Raw genomic sequence first — 20047 nt, 5'->3', positions numbered from 1 at the left:
ACCGGGTGGTAGGAGGCTAGTAACAGTGACTAAGGTTCAGGGTAGAGTACCGGGTGGTAGGAGGCTAGTAACAGTGACTAAGGTGCAGGGTAGAGTACCGGGTGGTAGGAGGCTAGTAACAGTGACTAAGGTTCAGGGTAGAGTACCGGGTGGTAGGAGGCTAGTAACAGTGACTAAGGTTCAGGGTAGAGTACCGGGTGGTAGGATGCTAGTAACAGTGACTAAGGTTCAGGGTAGAGTACCGGGTGGTAGGATGCTAGTAACAGTGACTAAGGTTCAGGGTAGAGTACCGGGTGGTAGGAGGCTAGTAACAGTGACTAAGGTTCAGGGTGGTAGGATGCTAGTAACAGTGACTAAGGTTCAGGGTAGAGTACCGGGTGGTAGGATGCTGGTAACAGTGACTAAGGTTCAGGGTAGAGTACCGGGTGGTAGGAGGCTAGTAACAGTGACTAAGGTGCAGGGTAGAGTACCGGGTGGTAGGATGCTAGTAACAGTGACTAAGGTTCAGGGTAGAGTACCGGGTGGTAGGAGGCTAGTAACAGTGACTACGGTGCAGGGTAGAGTACCGTGTGGAAGGAGGCTAGTAACAGTGACTAAGGTGCAGGGTAGAGTACTGGGTGGTAGGAGGCTAGTAACAGTGACTAAGGTGCAGGGTAGAGTACCGGGTGGTAGGAGGCTAGTAACAGTGACTAAGGTGCAGGGTAGAGTACCGTGTGGAAGGAGGCTAGTAACAGTGACTAAGGTTCAGGGTAGAGTACCGGGTGGTAGGAGGCTAGTAACAGTGACTACGGTGCAGGGTAGAGTACCGTGTGGAAGGAGGCTAGTAACAGTGACTAAGGTTCAGGGTTGAGTACCGGGTGGTAGGAGGCTAGTAACAGTGACTAAGGTTCAGGGTAGAGTACCGGGTGGTAGGAGGCTAGTAACAGTGACTACGGTGCAGGGTAGAGTACCGGGTGGTAGGAGGCTAGTAACAGTGACTAAGGTTCAGGGTAGAGTACCGGGTGGTAGGAGGCTAGTAACAGTGACTACGGTGCAGGGTAGAGTACCGGGTGGTAGGAGGCTAGTAACAGTGACTAAGGTTCAGGGTAGAGTACCGGGTGGTAGGAGGCTAGTAACAGTGACTACGGTGCAGGGTAGAGTACCGGGTGGTAGGAGGCTAGTAACAGTGACTAAGGTTCAGGGTGGTAGGAGGCTAGTAACAGTGACTAAGGTTCAGGGTAGAGTACCGGGTGGTAGGAGGCTAGTAACAGTATCTAAGGTTCAGGGTGGTAGGATGCTAGTAACAGTGACTAAGGTTCAGGGTAGAGTACCGGGTGGTAGGAGGCTAGTAACAGTGACTAAGGTTCAGGGTAGAGTACCGGGTGGTAGGAGGCTAGTAACAGTGACTACGGTGCAGGGTAGAGTACCGTGTGGTAGGAGGCTAGTAACAGTGGGCGTGTCCCAACACTTCCGTCTTAAACTGTAGGCCGTTGAGCAAAACGTTTAATAGTATGCAACATTTCAATAATCAAGTATTTTGATTAAATTACAGGATGTCATACTAATTGTCAGCGTTGTTTTTAGTATTACTTTTTTTATTTTAGTCTAACTTGGTAAATATTTTATTTTTCTTGAACTGCACTGTTGGTTAAGGGCTTGTAAAGTAAAGCATTTCACGGTGAAGTCTACACTTGTCAATTAGACATGGGGATGTGAAAAAAGTGAGGAAACAACACAATTTTGAAAATTGCCAGTATGGCTATTCGGACATGGCCACTGACTAAGGGGCAGCAGAGGGCAGGGTACTGGGCAGAAGTATTCTAGTGGTGGCTGTTTAACTCCTGATGGAATGGGCATATAAGCTGTTTATCAGTCTCTCTGTCCCAGCTTTGATGCTGCTAGATGGTAGTAGGGTAAACAGTGGGGTGAACAGCCGTGGCTCGGGTGGCTGAGGTCCTTGATGGTCTTCTTGGCCTTCCTGTGACACTGGATGCTTTCGGTGTCCTGGCTGTCAGTCAGTCAATGTGCCCCTATGCTGCATTGGGCTGACCGCACCACCCTCTGGAGAGCCCTGCGGTTGCAGGAGGTGCAATTGCCGTCCCAGGCAGTGATACTGCCTTTCTTGGATGCAGGAATGATGGTGGACATCTTGAAGCAAGTGGAGACAACAGACTGGGATAGGGAATGCTCTCAATGGTGAATCTGTAGCAGTTGGTGAGGGATTTAGGGGTCAAGCAACATTTCTTCAGACTCCTTTCTTCAGCACACTGTCGGTGTGCATTTCCGGTCTTCAGTGATGTGGGACTTGAAGCTTTTGACCCACTCCACTGCGGCCCTGTTGATATGGGATGGGGGCGTGCTCTCTCTGCTGTTTCCTGAAGTCCACGATCAGGTACTTCGTTTTGTTGACGTTGAGAGGGAGGTTATTTTCCTGGCACCACTCTGCCAAGACACTCACCTCCTCCCTGTAGGCTGTTTTGTCGTTGTTGGTAATCAGGTCTACCACTGTTGTGTTGTTAGCAAACTTGATGATTGAGTCTGAGACGTGTGTGGCCACACAGTCATGGGTGAACTGGGAGTAGAGGAGGGGTGCTGTTGGGGCGGTAAGCAAATTGTAGTGGGTCTAGGGTGTAAGGTGGAGGCAATATGGTCCTTAACTAGCCTCTCAAAGCACTTCATGATGACAGAAGTGAGTGCTACGGGGCGATAGTTATTTAGTTCAGTTACCTTAGCTTTCTTGGATGCAGGAATGATGGTGGACATCTTGAAGCAAGTGGAGACAACAGACTGGGATAGGGAATGATTGAATATGTCCATAAACACTCCAGCCAGCTGGTGTACTCATGCTCTGAGGACAGGGCTTGGGATGCCAGTCTGGGCTGGTAGCCTTGCAAGGGTTAACACGCTTATATGTCTTACTCACATTGGCCACGGAGATCGGGAGCACACAGTCCTTAGGAACGGCGGAGGCCTACGCCGGCAGCTCAGTGTTGTTTTCCTCGAAGCCAGCAAAGAAGGTGTTTAGCTTGTCCGGGAGCAAGGCATCGGTGTCCGCGAGGTGGCTGGCTTCCCTTTATAACCTGTGATTGTCTGGAGTCCCTGCCCACATACATCTCATGTCTGAGCTGTTGAATTGCAACTCCAGTTTGTCTCTGTACTAATGTTTTTGCTTCTTTGATTGCCTTACGGAGGTCACAGCTGGTCTGTCTGTACACGTCCACGTTCCAAGTCACCTTGCCGTGGTTAAATGCCTTGGTTCGCACTTTTAGTTTTGCGTGAATGCTGCCATCAATCCATGGTTTGGATAAGTTCTAATCACAGTAGGAACAACATCCTCTATGCACTTCCTGATGAACTCAGACCAATGTTGAACAGTCCTTACCAACCACAGGAGCTTCCTGCTTAAGTTTCTGCCTATAGACAGGGAAGAGCAGGTTGGAGGCCTGGTCAGATTTCCCGAAGGAAGGCGGGTGAGGGCCTTGTAGCCATGCTACCTATCTCTTACCTATCTCCCCATGATTTGGTCCTGCCGTACATACCTACGCATGCACTACGGTCACAAGACGCAGGCCTCCTTACTGTCCCTAGAATTTATAAGCAAACAGCTGGAGGCAGGGGTTTCTCCTATAGAGCTACATTTTTATGGAATGGTCTGCCTATTCATGTGAGAGACGCAGACTCAGTCTCAACCTTTAAGTCCTTACTGAAGACTCATCTCTTCAGTAGGTCCTATGATTGAGTGTAGTCTGGCCCAGGGGTGCGAAGGTGAACGGCAAGGTACTGGAGCGATGAACCACCCTTGCTGTCTCTGCCTGTCCGGCTCCCCTCTCTCCACTGGGATTCTCTGCCTCTGACCCTATTATGGGGACTGAGTCACTGGCTTACTAGTGCTCTTCCATGACATCCCTGGGAGGGGTGCGTCACTTGAGTGTGTTGAGTCACTGTCGTGATCTTCCTGTCCAGTTTGCGCCGCCTCGGGCTCGTGCGGTGGAGGAGATCTCCGTAGACTATACTCAGTCTCAGGGTAGTAAGTTGATGGTCTGTTTATATCCCTCTAGTGGTGTGGGGGCTGTGCTTTCGCAAAATTGGTGGGGTCATATTCTGCATGGCTGGCCCTGTCCGGGGTTATCGTCGGACGGAGCCACAGTGTCTCCCGACCCTTCCGTCTTAGCCTCCACTATCCATGCTGCAATAGTCTATGTGCCAGGGGTTAGGGTCAGTCTCTTATATCTGGTGTAATTCTCCTGTCTTATCTGGTGTCCTGTGTGAATTTAAGTATGCTCCCTCTAATTCTCTCTCCCTCCCCTCTCGGAGAACCTGAGCCCGAGGACCATGCCTCAGGACAACCTGGCCTGATGACTCCTGGCTGTCCCCAGTGCACTTGGTCGTTCTGCTACTCCAGTTTCAACTGTTCTGCCTGGCGACTATGGAAACCTGCACACCGGACGGGTTACCTTGTCCCGGACCTGTTTTCAACTCTCTCTCTCTCTCTTTCTACCTCACATGCTGTCTCGACTTCTGAATGCTTGGCTATGAAAAGCCAACTGACATTTTCTCCTGCAGCTGCTGACCTGCGATTATTATTTGACCCTCCTGATTTTCTATGAACGTTTGAAGAAGAACGATCTGGTCTTAATGGCCATGTACTCTTATAATCTCCACCCGGCACAGCCAGAAGAGGACTGGCCACCCCTCAGAGCCTGGTTCCTCTCTAGGTTCCTACCTTTCCAGGGAGTTTTTCCAAGCCACCGTGCTTCTAAATCTGTATTGCTTGCTGTTTTCTTTTGGGAGCACTTTCCTCCGATCTTCTTTATTAAAGCCCCCAGATTCAATATATGCAGCCTCAGGATATGCGTTTCCAATTTGAACAAAGTCCCGTGTAGTTCTTTGAGAGCCGTCACAGTGTCTGCATGTGAGGGAGTGAATATAACCAAAGAAAATAATCCCGAGAGGTAATGCGGTTGGAATTCAATGATATTCCAGACGGGAATATACGCTACCACTATCACACCCTGAGTAACCTCATGTATACAGTGCCTTCAGAAAGTATTCATACCCTTTGACTTTTTCCACATTTTGTTAGTTACAGCCTTATTCTAAGAGGCACCGGATGAACCGGGCTGTGGGGGAGCACTGGAGCCCTGGTGCGCAGCCTTGGCACCACTCCTCCAGGCTGAATGCCCATTTTAGCCCGGCCCCTCCAGAGTGGAAGCACAGGTCGAACCGGGTTGTGGGGGAGCACTGGAGAGCTGGTGCTTAACACTCGCGCCTCTCCATTTGGCTCAATGCCCACTTTCGCCCGGGACGGGCGGAGCGCAGGCATAGGGCGAACTGAACCATCCCAGCTCCACGGAAACACAGTACGCAGAGCCGGCGCAGGATACCCTGGGCCGAAACGGTGCACCGGAGACCAAACATGCTGAGCTGGCACAATCCGCCCTGGCCGGATGCCCACTCTCACATAGCGCTCCGGGCTATGAGTGCGCACTGAAGACACCGTGCGTTTCACCGCATAACACGGTGCCTGACCAGTACCAAGCTGTTTCCGGAAAGCACGGGGAGTAGGCTCAGGTCTATCGCCTGACTCCGCCAATCTCCCCGTGTGCCCCCCAATTTTTTTTTTGGGGGGGGGGGGTGCTGCCTCTAGTGCCTGCTGCGTTGCCTTGCCTCATATCGCCGCCTCTCCATATGCCTACAGTTCTTCTTGCGGTCGGCGATATTCCCCAGCCTGTCTCCAGGGTCCCTGTCTGTCCAGTATCCCATGTCCAGGAGTCCTGACGTCTCTGCTCCTCCATACCACGCTGCTTGGTCCGCTTGTGGTGGGTAGTTCTGTAACGCGTCTGATGAAGAATGAGGAGTGGACCAAAGCGCAGCGTGGTACGTAGTACTGCTATAGTCTACCACCATCTCATGTTCACTCTTCTTTCAAAATATGCACAAGGTTTTTTTGGGCTTGAACAAACAAGAGCTTGTGTCCCTCTTCAAATAGTCCATTGGCATAACAAATGCTAAAAACAAACGTTATGTCCAGCAAGCTATTCTAGTCTAGCTTTTCCTGCATGGGACTCCAAGAGTCAAGGAGCGTTGTTTAAGGAGAGAGGCCAGCGGAGCACAGGTGTGTGGGTATTGCGCAAGAGACAGAGGCTATAAATTAGGAGATTATTATACATAACCCATCATTAATGATCTAAATATCAGGCTAATACTGCATTGAATTTATTACCTGAAAGAGGTAGGCTAAGACATCTATTTATAGGCCTATAAATCAATCTAGAACAGCATTATCTATTTTGAATGATATTTGAATGGAGTTGACGGAGAGAGAGGGAAAGACTGAGATTATGCACTGATTTAAATCAAAGATATTCGAGGGCTTATTTCAAACTCTGCCGCCGCAATTAAAAAAAATTATAATCTTTACAATTAATAAAACAAGGTGACCTCTGAAAGCCAGACGAAGATGGGTAAATTAGACGTGTATTCTGTCTTTATATTACTGTAGCATAGGCTATGCTGCAGGGAATTCAGGCCTACCTGTCACAAGAAAAAAAAAGTTACCATGATGAGATGATAGATAGGTCTACATGCATTGTGAATTGCCCTCCAATCTGTGATGGGCTGTCTGTCCCCACCCTGAGATGGGCTGTCTGTCCCCACCCTGAGATGGGCTGTCTGTCCCCACCCTGAGATGGGCTGTCTGTCCCCACCCCGAGATGGGCCGTCTGTCCCCACCCTGAGAAGGGCTGTCTGTCCCCACCCTGAGATGGGCCGTCTGTCCCCACCCTGAGATGGGCTGTCTGTCCCCACCCTGAGATGGGCCGTCTGTCCCCACCCTGAGATGGGCTGTCTGTCCCCACCCTGAGATGGGCTGTCTGTCCTCACCCTGAGAAGGGCTGTCTGACTCCACCCTGAGAAGGGCTGTCTTTCCCCACCCTGAGATGGGCTGTCTGTCCCCACCCTGAGAAGGGCTGTCTGTCCCCACCCTGAGATGGTCTGTCTGTCCCCACCCTGAGATGGGCTGTCTCTCCCCACCCCGAGATGGGCTGTCTGTCCCCACCCTGAGATGGGCTGTCTGTCCCCACCCTGAGAAGGGCTGTCTGACTCCACCCTGAGATGGGCTGTCTGTCCCCACCCTGAGAAGGGCTGTCTGTCCCCACCCTGAGATGGTCTGTCTGTCCCCACCCTGAGATGGGCTGTCTCTCCCCACCCCGAGATGGGCTGTCTGTCCCCACCCTGAGATGGGCCGTCTGTCCCCACCCTGAGAAGGGCTGTCTGTCCCCACCCTGAGATGGGCCGTCTGTCCCCACCCTCAGATGGGCTGTCTGTCCCCACCCTGAGATGGGCTGTCTGTCCCCACCCTGAGAAGGGCTGTCTGACTCCACCCTGAGAAGGGCTGTCTTTCCCCACCCTGAGAAGGGCTATCTGTCTCCACCCTGAGAAGGGCTGTCTGTCCCCACCCTGAGAAGGGCTGTCTGTCCCCACCCTGAGATGGGCCGTCTGTCCCCACCCTGAGAAGGGCTGTCTGTCCCCACCCTGAGATGGTCTGTCTGTCTCCACCCTGAGAAGGGCTGCCTGTCCCCAACCCGAGATGGTCCGCCTGTCCCCACCCCGAGATGGGCCGTCTGTCCCCACCCTGAGATGGGCCGCCTGTCCCCACCCCGAGATGGGCCGTCTGTCCCCACCCTGAGATGGTCTGTCTGTCTCCACCCTGAGAAGGGCTGTCTGTCCCCACCCTGAGATGGTCTGTCTGTCTCCACCCTGAGATGGTCTGTCTCTCCCTACCCGGAGCGTTGATGATTCATCATCAGAGGTCGTAGGGCAGCCAGATTTAGACATCTAATATCATTTAACAGTTCCATTTCACGCCATGCTGTTCATATGAATAATTTATTATAAATTACCAGTTTTCTCACAGTTATTTATCCTGGGAAAATGGAGTGGTTTTGCATGGTAAATCCCGGTAAATCTGGGTTCCTGCCGTTCAACCCTAATGGGTCCAGGTCCAGGAAGTAGAATGTCCGGGTGAATTTCAGGTGAACCGGGCTGTGGGGGAGTGTGTGGGCTGTGGATCACCAATCTCATATCCAAAAGTTATTTTTTCGACTGTAGGTAATAGTCTTAGAAATATTCTGAGCAAATAATGTAAGAAAGGAGATAGAAAGAGGGCGACCTTGTGTAAGGTACCGTAATACAGGTATGAGAGGGGCATTGTACCGTAATACAGGTATGAGAGGGGCATTGTACCGTAATACACGTATGATTAGAGCCTTATACCGTAATACAGGTATGATTAGAGCCGTATACCGTAATACAGGTATGATTAGAGCCGTATACCGTAATACAGGTATGATTAGAGCCTTATACCGTAATACAGGTATGATTAGAGCCATATACCGTAATACAGGTATGATTAGAGCCGTATACCATAATACAGGTATGATTAGAGCCGTATACCGTAATACAGGTATGATTAGAGCCTTATACCGTAATACAGGTATGATTAGAGCCTCATACCGTAATACAGGTATGATTAGAGCCGTATACCGTAATACAGGTATGATTAGAGCATTCGCCCGTAATACAGGTATGAGAGGGGCATTATACCGTAATACAGGTATGAGAGGGGCATTATACCGTAATACAGGTATGAGAGGGGCTTTATACCGTAATACAGGTATAAGAAGAGCATTCTACCGTAATACAGGAATGAGAAGAGCATTCTACCGTAATACAGGTATGATAAGAGCATTCTAACATAATACAGGTATGAGAAAAGCATTCTACCATAACACAGGTGTGATTAGAGCATGTACCGTAATACAGGTATGAGAAGAGAACTGTACCGTAATACAGGTATGAGAAGAGAACTGTACCGTAATACAGGTATGAGAAGAGCATTACAATCCCCACGTACCCTCGAACAGGAAGGTCTCGTTCCAGTGAGGGTTGAGGTTCTTCCTCTTCACCTTGGTCTCCAGCTTGTGCTTCTTGTCCGGCAGCAGGTAGAGCTTGACGAAGGGGTCAGAGGTCCCAGAGAAGTCCTTGGCAGGGAGCTCCTGGCCCTTCATAATAACAACAACATATGTCAATTAGCAGTCGTTACTTCAAGTGACGCGTACGTACGTTTCGTAGGGGGAATTAAAACCCCACAACTCTGGCTTTGTAACCGTGTCACTGATACCTTGAGAATCTTGACGGTCAGGGTGGAGTCCTGGAAGCTGTAGCCAACCGAGAACTGGATCCGCCCCAGCTTCTCACAGATAGGACCTTCACCGTCGTCATCCTCAGAGCCCGGGGACAGCTGGGGCGTTTGGGGGGGGGGGGGGGGGGCAGACGAATACAAAACAGAAGCTCAGGATGAAAATCTATACATGCGCAGATGCACACACACGGACACAACACACACACAATCCTTTCACGCACACAGCTCTTTGTCGACTACAGACAGTGAGAGTGGAGGTGGTGGGGTGCCAGCCGGGTTTTGGGGCGCCTGGAGAGTGGAGGTGGTGGGGTGCCAGCCAGGGTTTTGGGGCGTCTCGTTTTATCATGGTGGGATGGCGTGTGGCAGCTGGCTGGGGGCCGCTGAGATAGATGTTTTATCATGGTGGCTGGCTGGGGGCCCGCTGAGAGAGATGTTTTATCATGGTGGCTGGCTGGGGGCCACTGAGAGAGTGTTTGATCATGGTGGCTGGCTGGGGGCCCGCTGAGAGAGATGTTTTATCATGGTGGCTGGCTGGGGGCCCACTGAGAGAGATACTCTGACACGAAGCACTTTCATTTACTCACTAATGTCCTTAAGAGGCAGGAGGCTGAGGAGGCGCTCCGATAGCTGGCTTCAGACAGACGAGCCATTCTCTCTCTGTGTCTCTCTCTCTGTCTGTCTCCCCCCCCCCTCTCTCTCTCCCTCTCTCTCTTGCAGTGCATGCTGGGAGTTTTTGGGAGTTTGAGTGTTTGATGTGGAGGGCTCTGCCCTAACTTTTTTCTTGATTCTGTCCTTGGTCTTTTCTTTCCATGTTTATTTTCTATGCTGGAGGGTTAATGCACTATTTGTTTTAGCGGTATACACAGTTTTTTTTTTCAAAGTTAGGGTGGAAGATGACAGAGTTAGTTTCCTGGGGTTTGGAATGTGTGGTGTGTTCCTGAGAATGGAGTTAAGATAGAGGAGGTTCTGTTCGCGGTCGGTGAACAGGTAGGAGCTGAATTTATACATTCTGCTTCCAGAATGAACAAAGCTGTGGTTGTGTTCCTGAAAAGAGCACATTTGGTTGGTAGGCTCATTGCTAGTGGAATATTTACAAGGGGTGTGTTGGTGCCAATTTCACCTCTTTCTACCCATTCGACCAGGGTGGTAGTCGCAAATTTGCATCCGTTTATTACGGATGATCAAATCAGGAAAGAGCGGAGTCGTTTTGGTAAGTTTGCTAGTGGTTTTCGGGTCGGCAGGTCCTCAGGCAGATGCCGTTAAGCACGTTGTTTCGTTCCGGAGGCAAGTGTTCATGTTTCTGAATAACAATGAGCAACAGCTAAATGTGCACTTTAAAGTGAGGCATGGGGAGGGGCTCTACGCAGGGTTTGCCAGCACAGATAGTCTGCGGTGTTTTGAGTGTGGGGATTTGGGGCATAAGAGCTTTGTGTGCCCACACAAAGCCCGTAGACAAGGTGAGGGTACAAGTGCCAGTGGGGGAAATCGAGGTCAAAGTGCAGGGGGCAATGAGACGCAGGCAGCAGAAGCTGGGCCTGGTCATGTTATAGATGGTGGTGTATATGAGGCTGGGCCTAGTCATGCCAGTGATGGTGGTGTAGATGAGTCTGGGAGTAGTCATGCAAGTGATGGTGGTGTATATGAGGCTGGGTCTAGTCAGGCTATGGATGGTGGGGTAGATGAGGCTGGGTCTAGTCAGGCTATGGATGGTGGGGTAGATGAGGCTGGGTCTAGTCAGGCTATGGATGGTGGGGTAGATGAGGCTGGGTCTAGTCAGGCTATGGATGGTGGTGTAGATGAGGCTGGGTCTAGTCAGGCTATGGATCTTACAAGATGCCACTTTTTGCTCAGGTTTCCAGACCTTTTGGGAAAGGTGGGGGCATCGAATAGAGGAGTATGAGTCTCTGAGTCAATGGTGGGATGTGAAGAAAGTCCAAATTTGCCTTTTCTGTCAACAGTATACAGCTCTCATCCTCAGAGGCTAGGAGAGTATTGGGGGAACTTGAGCATAGTATTAGTGAGCTGGAGGTAGAGATAGTGGGGCAAGGAAATGTAGGCCCTCCAGGCTAATTTACCTGAATTACATAGGGACCTGGGCAGTTTTTTTCCAGGTTAAAGCAAAGGGAACACTTGTAAGAGCTAGGTTCTCAATGCTCAAGGAGATGGATGCTCCCAGCTCCTCCTTCTTTGGTTTGGAAAGACAGAGTGGTGAAGCCAAGGGTATGCATTGTCTATGGCTGTCGGATGGGCGGGTGACCTCTGTGGTGGGTGAGATGCGGGAGTGAACAGTGGAGTCTTATACTGAGTTGTATAGGGCAGAACTGTGGAGTTTTATACTGAGTTGTATAGGGTAGAACTGTGTGATCCTATGTGTGCTCATGTATTGTTCGCAGAACCCTCTAAGCTCTCTCTCTGGCACATAGGGATGAAATGGACCTGTTGTCCCATGAACTAGCAGAGGCCTTCACCCAGATGTCCCCCGGTCGTGCCTCGTGGACTTGTGTGATCTTAAAAACTGGAGGCCTGTGGCATTACTCTGTGCGGACTACAAGATATTTGCCAAAGTCTTCTCTAACAGACTGAAGTCACATCTGGACTCTATAGTACATAAGGACCAAACATATTGTGTACCGGGACGCTCAATCACGGACAACTTGTTCTCAATCAGGGACATGTTGGACTTGTCGAGAGGTTCTAATGTGAACTTTGGACTGGTCTCTTTAGATCAAGAGAAGGCTTTTGATAGAGTGGGCCATGAGTATCTGTTTAATGTGATGTTTGGGTTTGGGGTTTGGGAAAAGGTTTTTGACCTGTGTAAAGCTGCTGTATGCTGGGGCGTAAACGTCAAGGTGGGAGGGGGGCTCAGTAGGCCAGTCTGGGTGAGACGGGGCATTAGACAAGGATGCCCTCTATCAGGGCAGTTATACACATTAGCCATTGAGCCTTTTTTTTAGGACTGCAACGCAGGAGACTGCAGGGGGTGTGCTGGACAGGAATGGATGTGGTGACAGGCATAGCAGTGTCAGCGTATGCAGATTACGTTTCTGTGATGATCAGGGATGGGCAGGATATGCAGGCACGAGAGACCAGTCTGAAGGTGTACGAGGGAGCTTCGCCAGGTAAACTGGAGCAAGAGAAAAGCTCTGTTATGTGGGGCATGGGGGGATAGGGCCCCTCCTCTGCTTCCAGGGGTTTTGCAGTTGGGTTGTGAAGTGTTGGCTTAAAATGTTGGGGGTGTACCTGGGCTCGGAGAGGTGGGTCAGGAAGAACTGGGAGGGGGCTGTCACAGGCCAGGTGGAGGTGGTTCCTGTCCCACGTGTCATATAGTGGGAGGTTGAAAATAATCAACAACCCTGTCCCACGTGTCATATAGTGGGAGGTTGAAGATAATCAACAACCTGGTGGCATCTTCCCTGTGGCATAAACTGCATAAAATGCAACCAGCGCTGCTGAGGAGAGCTGGTGGATTAGGGTTGGGACCGGCAGCTATTCCTCATGAGGCTGGAGGGGCTGATTTGTACTCTGCAGTGCTGAGGGTCTGACAGCTGCAAAGGCCCACATGAGAAAGGGGTGTGGAGCCTGGGCTGTGGGTGTGGGAGGAGCCTATCTTCCACAACCCAGCCATCTTTCGAGATGTTTATAATGGGGTACAGGTATTCGAATAATGAAAAGGCCAAATGTGTTTAGTTAAATTTTCAGGCAAAGTTGGCTATTTGGCTAACATGGAGGAACAGGGTCAAAGGTGGGGGGATAACAGACTCTTTACTATTATTTAATGGGATGGTCTCAGCGCGCCTTAGGGTTGAGTTTGAGTTCTATAGAATGACAAAATGTGTGGAGATGTTTCAGGAGATATGGTGAGTTGGAGGGGGGGGACTGTCTGTACAGCTGGGGAGATGGGTTGGATATACGGTTGTAGTAGTGGTGAGGTTAAGGTGAGTATGGTACATGTATGGAGTACAATATATATTTTGGTGTTGTATTTTAAGCGGGGGGGGGGGGGGGGGAGTGAGGTTTTAATGAAAGAAAGTCTCTCTCTCTCTCTGTGTCTCTCTCTGTGTGTGTGTCTCTCTCTCTCTCTCTCTCTCTCGCTCTCTCTCTCGCTCTCTCTCTCTCTCTCTCTCTCTCTCTCTCTAATCTCATTCTCCTCAAGTCCCCCTATGTTTTTATATAGTCTCATGCCTTTCAGCTGGAATTAGAATTTAGGGAATTAAAATTATCTTAACCTTTCTCTCTCTCCTTTATCACAGCTGATATGCTATTTGATAGCAACATCAGCACACAGACAGAGAGAAAGAGAAAGAGAGAAAGACTGTGTGGAGGCATGGAGAGGATGAGCAGAAAGTCAGGTTGATCTCCTGCACTGTATTCTCACTGTGGCTCCCTCCCTCACTCCCTAGTCTAGTGGTTAGAGTGTAGAGGCGGCAGGTAGCCTAGTGGTTAGAGTGTAGAGGTGGCAGGTAGTCTAGTGGTTAGAGTGTAGAGGCGGCAGGTAGCCTAGTGGTTAGAGTGTAGAGGCGGCAGGTAACCTAGTGGTTAGAGCGTAGAGGTGGCAGGTAGTCTAGTGGTTAGAGTGTAGAGGTGGCACGTAGTCTAGTGGTTAGAGTGTAGAGGCGGCAGGTAGCCTAGTGGTTAGAGTGTAGAGGCAGCAGGTAGCCTAGTGGTTAGAGTGTAGAGGTGGCAGGTAGCCTAGTGGTTAGAGTGTAGAGGCGGCAGGTAGCCTAGTGGTTAGACTGTAGAGGTGGCAGGTAGCCTAGTGGTTAAAGTGTAGAGGTGGCAGGTAGCCTAGTGGTTAGAGCGTAGAGGTGGCAGGTAGCCTAGTGGTTAGAGTGTAGAGGTGGCAGGTAGCCTAGTGGTTAGAGTGTTGGAAAGGGTGGCAGGTAGCCTCGTGGTTAAAGTGTTGGAAAGGGTGGCAGGTAGCCTAGTGATTAGAGTGTAGAGGCGGCAGGTAGCCTAGTGGTTAGAGTGTAGAGGTGGCAGGTAGCCTAGTGGTTAGAGTGTAGAGGTGGCAGGTAGCCTAGTGGTTAGAGTGTAGAGGTGGCAGGTAGTCTAGTGGTTAGAGTGTAGGGGCGGCAGGTAGTCTAGTGGTTAGAGTGTAGAGGTGGCAGGTAGCCTAGTGGTTAGAGTGTAGAGGTGGCAGGTAGCCTAGTGGTTAGAGTGTAGAGGCGGCAGGTAGTCTAGTGGTTAGAGTGTAGAGGCGGCAGGTAGTCTAGTGGTTAGAGTGTAGAGGTGGCAGGTAGCCTAGTGGTTAGAGTGTAGAGGTGGCAGGTAGCCTAGTGGTTAGAGTGTAGAGGCGGCAGGTAGCCTAGTGGTTAGAGCATTGGGGCCAGTAACTGAAAAGGTTGCTAGATCAAATCCCCTGAGCTGACAAGGTAAACAAATCTGTCATTCTGCTCCTGAACAAGGCAGTTACCCCACTGTTCCCCGAGTAGGCCGTCATTGTAAAGTAAGAATGTGTTCTTAACTGACTTGGCCTAAATAAAAAACAATGGTAATGGGAGGGATGCATGTTTATGCAAACCAGCAGTTTAACCATGGTGTTACTGATGGACCAATCAAAGGGTTTGACCAGGACTAAGAAATTATGTTATAGGCTTGTGATAGGTGGGTTTCATATTTTGGCATAAAAAAAAATATATATAATTTGTTTTTTATTATAAAAAAAATAAAAAATAAGACCACATATTGTGTGCACCTATCCAGTCCTCTCAAATCTACCCAAGTTCCCAGGGGGTAGAGGGTTGGCTCTAGGGGATGAATAAGGATTTGTGGTTGATAGTGGGTGTAGGATAGGAGGAGGAGGAATATGAGGAGGAATAGAAGGAGGAGAAGGAATAGGAGGAGGAATAGGAGGAGGAGGAGGGAATAGGAGGAAGAGGAATAGGAGGAGGAGGAATAGGAGAAGGAATAGGAGGATGAGGAGGAATAGGAGGGGGAGGAGGAGGAGGAATAGGAGGGGGAGGAGGAGGAATAAGAGGAGGAAGAATAGGAGGGGGAGGAGGAGGAGGATGAGGAGGAATAGGAGGAGGAATAGGAGGAGGAGGAGGAGGAGGAGGAATAGAAGGAGGAAGAATAGGAGGAGGAATAGGAAGAGGAGTAGGAATAGCAATAGGAGGAGGAGGAGGAATAAGAGGAGGAATCGGAGGAGGAATAGGAGGAGGAGGAATAGAAGGAGTAGGAATAATAGGAAGAGGAGGAGGAATAGGAGGAGGAATAGGAGGAGGAGGAATAGGAAGAGGAGGAATAGAAGGAGTAGGAAGAATAGGAGGAGGAGGAGGATAAGGAAGAGGAGCAATAGGAGGAGGAGGTGAATGAATAGGAGGGAGAGAGAGATGGATAAGGGAGGGAGGAACGATGTGTCGTACCATGACCATGTCTCCGGTGAGAGAGTTGGCCAGATCGGTGACTGAGGAGTGTCCGTCGGGGGGGTGGCCCTTGGGACTGTTGCCTGGCTTGTTGGACACGCCCCTGTAGAGAGAGAGGACAGGGTGACCATGGGGCTGACTCCAGACTCCACACAGAGAGAGAGAGAGAGAGAAGGGTCGGAACGGGACGAGGTGACATCCAAAACACGCAGGCCCGGGGTGTGCTAACTCGATATATTTGATGTTAGAGCCCTGTCTGATTTTAAGATTGTTTCTGAGTCTGGAGTACACAACCAACATATATCCCTTAGTATAGAAGTTAGTTACCTCCTACAAGGATATCCATGCAAATGAGTTTAATGGTGAAACATAATGTTATATGAGTGGAACACAAGCCCCTATCAGACACTATTATCTAGATGTACCAGGACCTAAACAAACAACATGTTGACAGAAAAGCCCCCCTAGACCTCAATACACACCAATGAGACAGACACGTATAGTGACATAGACAGACACGTGTAGTGACATAGACAGACACGTGTAGTGACATAGACAGACACGTGTAGTGACATAGACAGACACGTATAGTGACATAGACAGACACGTATAGTGACATAGACAGACACGTATAGTGACATAGACAGACACGTATAGTGACATAGACAGACACGTATAGTGACATAGACAGACACGTATAGTGACATAAACAGACACGTATAGTGACATAGACAGACACATATAGTGACATAGACAGACACGTATAGTGACATAGACAGACACGTGTAGTGACATAGACAGACACGTGTAGTGACATAGACAGACACGTGTAGTGACATAGACAGACACGTATAGTGACATAGACAGACACGTATAGTGACATAGACATACACGTATAGTGACATAGACAGACACGTATAGTGACATAGACAGACGCGTATAGTGACATAGACAGACGCGTATAGTGACATAGACAGACATGTATAGTGACATAGACAGACATCTATAGTGACATGTATACTATAGACAGACATGTAAATTGACTTGCAGAGGGCCTGATGACATTGCGCAGTACGCGCGTGTGTCTGTGTATTGGTGGGAATTCAACAGCAAAACCAAAAGAGCCAGTGTATCCAAACTGTAAAGTTTACACTTGTAGCACACTGTACAGTTTACACTTGTAGAACACTGTAAAGTGTACACTTGTAGCACACTATAAAGTTTACACTTGTAGCACACAGTACAGTTTACACTTGTAGAACACTGTAAAGTGTACACTTGTAGCACACTGTAAAGTTTACACTTGTAGCACACTGTAAAGTGTACACTTGTAGCACACTGTAAAGTGTACACTTGTAGCACACTGTAAAGTGTACACTTGTAGCACACTGTAAAGTGTACACTTGTAGCACACTGTAAAGTTTAAACTTTTAGCACACTGTAAAGTTTACACTTGTAGCACACTGTAAAGTGTACACTTGTAGCACACTGTAAAGTTTAAACTTTTAACACACTGTAAAGTTTACACTTGTAGCACACTGTAAAGTTTACACTTGTAGCACACTGTAAAGTGTACACTTGTAGCACACTGTAAAGTTTAAACTTTTAGCACACTGTAAAGTGTACACTTTTAGCACACTGTAAAGTTTACACTTGTAGCGCACTGTAAAGCTGACACGCTATAAACTACCATTGAGACAGTTAAACCTGGCCTTCTGCTGTACGTGGAGACAGTTATTGAAGTAGATTAGTGTGGGGGCCAGTTCTGCAACAACACAATATCATCACAACATTTCCAAACAAAGCCAGAAAAAGAAACATAAAAACATTTCGAATGAACTTATAAGACAAGATAGGAGAGAGAGAGAGAAGGGCATAATGAAAGAGAGAGAGAGAGAGAGGAGGAGCCAGTGAGAGAGAGAGAGAGAGAGACAGAGAGAGGAGGAGCCAGTGAGAGAGAGAGAGAGAGAGAGAGAGAGAGAGAGAGACAGAGAGAGGAGGAGCCAGTGAGAGAGAGAGAGAGAGAGAGAGAGAGAGAGAGGAGGAGCCAGTGAGAGAGAGAGAGAGAGAGAGAGAGAGAGAGAGAGGAGGAGCCAGTGAGAGAGAGAGAGAGAGAGAGAGGAGGAGCCAGTGAGAGAGAGAGAGAGAGAGAGAGAGAGAGAGAGAGAGAGAGGAGCCAGTGAGAGAGAGAGAGAGAGAGAGAGAGGAGGAGCCAGTGAGAGAGAGAGAGAGAGAGAGAGAGGAGGAGCCAGTGAGAGAGAGAGAGAGAGGAGGAGCCAGTGAGAGGGCCCAGTTTATGCAATGTTAGACTGACTGGTCAAGGCACATTGAGAGGTAAGGCAACCATAACGATACACTGTTAGGCAACGAAAAATGAAGTGAAAGAAAGAGAGAGAGAGAGAGAGAGAGAGAGAGAGAGAGAGAGAGAGAGAGAGAGACACAGAGAGAGAGAGACAGAGAGAGAGAGAGACAGAGACAGAGACAGAGACAGAGAGAGGAAACGTGATAGAGAGCAGCAGACACACGTTAGAGGCTGCAGAGGAGACATACGGAGGAAGGAAGAAAGAAAAAAAGAACCGACCACCGAAGAAGTATAGAAGCAGAGTTAAACATGAATCTGTATTAGAGAGAACAGGCAACGTTAAATAGCATGAACAACGTGAGGTTAAAGGTTACAGAACGTTCCGGACAGAAACCAAGAGTGACATATTTAACAAAACAGCAGCACGTTGGGAGAAAAACTGAGCTGCAAGAAAGAAATGAGAAATGAGAGAGAGAGAGAGAACGAAGGAAAGCCTTGAAACGCAAGAAAGGCTTTGTTTTTTTGTTGTCAGTTTGATTGAAATAAAGACCAAAAGAAGGAAAGGTTTTGTATCAAAGAATAAAGACCAAATAAAGGCAGAAGAAGAAGACAGTATAATGAAAAGGAAACAGAGGAGGAAATAAATATGCTACAAAGGGAAAGAAGAAGAAGAGAACATGTAAAAATACATAAGAAGAAGAAGATTAGTCACCGGAAGAAGAAGAAGAAGAAGAAATATCAAGGTCAAGAGATATTTAGAAGGAGAGCAGAATGAGAGAAGGATACGAGAGGAGAGAGGGAGTGGAGAGAGAGAGAGGAGGAGAGGAGAGAGAGAGGGAGTGGAGGAGAGGAGAGGAGAGAAGGAGAGCAGAATGAGAGAAGGATAGGAGAGGAGAGAGAGAGGGAGTGGAGAGAGGAGGAGAGGAGAGAGAGAGGGAGTGGAGGAGAGGAGAGAAGGAGAGGACAGAGGGGGTGGAGGAGAGAGAGAGAGAGGAGGAGAGGAGAGAGAGAGGGAGTGGAGGAGAGGAGAGAAGGAGAGCAGAATGAGAGAAGGATAGGAGAGGAGAGAGGGAGTGGAGAGAGAGAGAGAGAGAGAGAGGAGAGGAGAGAGAGAGGGAGTGGAGGAGAGGAGAGAAGGAGAGGAGAGAGAGAGTGGAGGAGAGAGAGAGAGAGGAGGAGAGGAGAGAGAGAGGGAGTGGAGGAGAGAAGGAGAGCAGAATGAGAGAAGGATAGGAGAGGAGAGAGGGAGTGGAGGAGAGATAGAGAGGGGAGGAGAGGAGAGAGAGAGAGAGTGAGTGGAGGAGAGGAGAGAAGGAGAGCAGAATGAGAGAAGGATAGGATAGGAGAGGAGAGAGGGAGTGGAGAGAGAGAGAGAGAGGAGGAGAGGAGAAAGAGAGAGGGTGGAGGAGAGGAGAGAAGGAGAGGAGAGAGAGAGTGGAGGAGAGAGAGAGAGAGGAGGAGAGGAGAGAGAGAGGGAGTGGAGGAGAGAAGGAGAGCAGAATGAGAGAAGGATAGGAGAGGAGAGAGGGAGTGGAGGAGAGATAGAGAGGGGAGGAGAGGAGAGAGAGAGGGAGTGGAGGAGAGAGAGAGAGAGAAGGAGAGAGAGAGAGTGGAGGAGAGAGAGAGAAGGAGAGGAGAGAGAGGGGGAGTGGAGGAGAGAGAGAGAGAAGGAGAGGAGAGAGAGGGAGTGGAAGAGAGAGAGAGAGAGAGAGAGAGAAAGCTAGAGCGAGCGTGAGAGAGTAGGAGAGAGAGGGGGAGTGGAGGAGAGAGAGAGAGAAGGAGAGGAGAGAGAGGGAGTGGAGGAGAGAGAGAGAGAGAGAGAGAGAGAAAGCTAGAGCGAGCGTGAGAGAGTAGGAGAGAGAGAGACATGTAGATATACCACATACAAACATAATATAACACAAAACATAAAAATACAGGAGAGGAGAATTGTAAATCTAAAGGATACACACATTTAGAGTGTTACTGAAGAGGGAGATATTAGTTATGGAATGATAGAAACTGTGTCCCAACGGAGTACTTTTATCCACTTACAATACTGACAACTGATTGGTCCAGACTCAGGAAGTATAACACTCTAAAGGTGTGGCTTGGGAAGGTGGAGTCACAGCACAGGTCTGGCATTGGTAACGTGCATATATCATAAATAAGCAAGTGTCATTCGGGTGTCACTCTCAAAGAGTGAGGGCAATACCCTGG

General features: G+C 49.2%; 1 protein-coding gene across 1 annotated transcript in view; it reads right to left on the bottom strand.

Moving 5' to 3' along the window:
- The window catches only part of LOC118945757 (synaptotagmin-7-like), a 132083-nt gene that overhangs the window by 15301 nt on the left and 96735 nt on the right, over positions 1–20047 (bottom strand). Inside the window, exons 4-6 of the mRNA XM_036968511.1 lie at positions 15547–15649; positions 9161–9280; positions 8894–9041 (exon numbers count right to left, since the gene is read on the bottom strand). Coding sequence (XP_036824406.1) covers positions 8894–9041; positions 9161–9280; positions 15547–15649 — 371 coding nt within the window. The remainder of the gene's footprint in view (positions 1–8893; positions 9042–9160; positions 9281–15546; positions 15650–20047) is intronic.

This window comes from Oncorhynchus mykiss, chromosome 30 (assembly GCF_013265735.2).
Source record: "Oncorhynchus mykiss isolate Arlee chromosome 30, USDA_OmykA_1.1, whole genome shotgun sequence".
Taxonomy (NCBI): Eukaryota; Metazoa; Chordata; class Actinopteri; order Salmoniformes; family Salmonidae; genus Oncorhynchus; species Oncorhynchus mykiss.
Note: the sequence above shows the minus strand (reverse complement) of the source record. Positions and strands in the feature narration are given on the sequence as shown.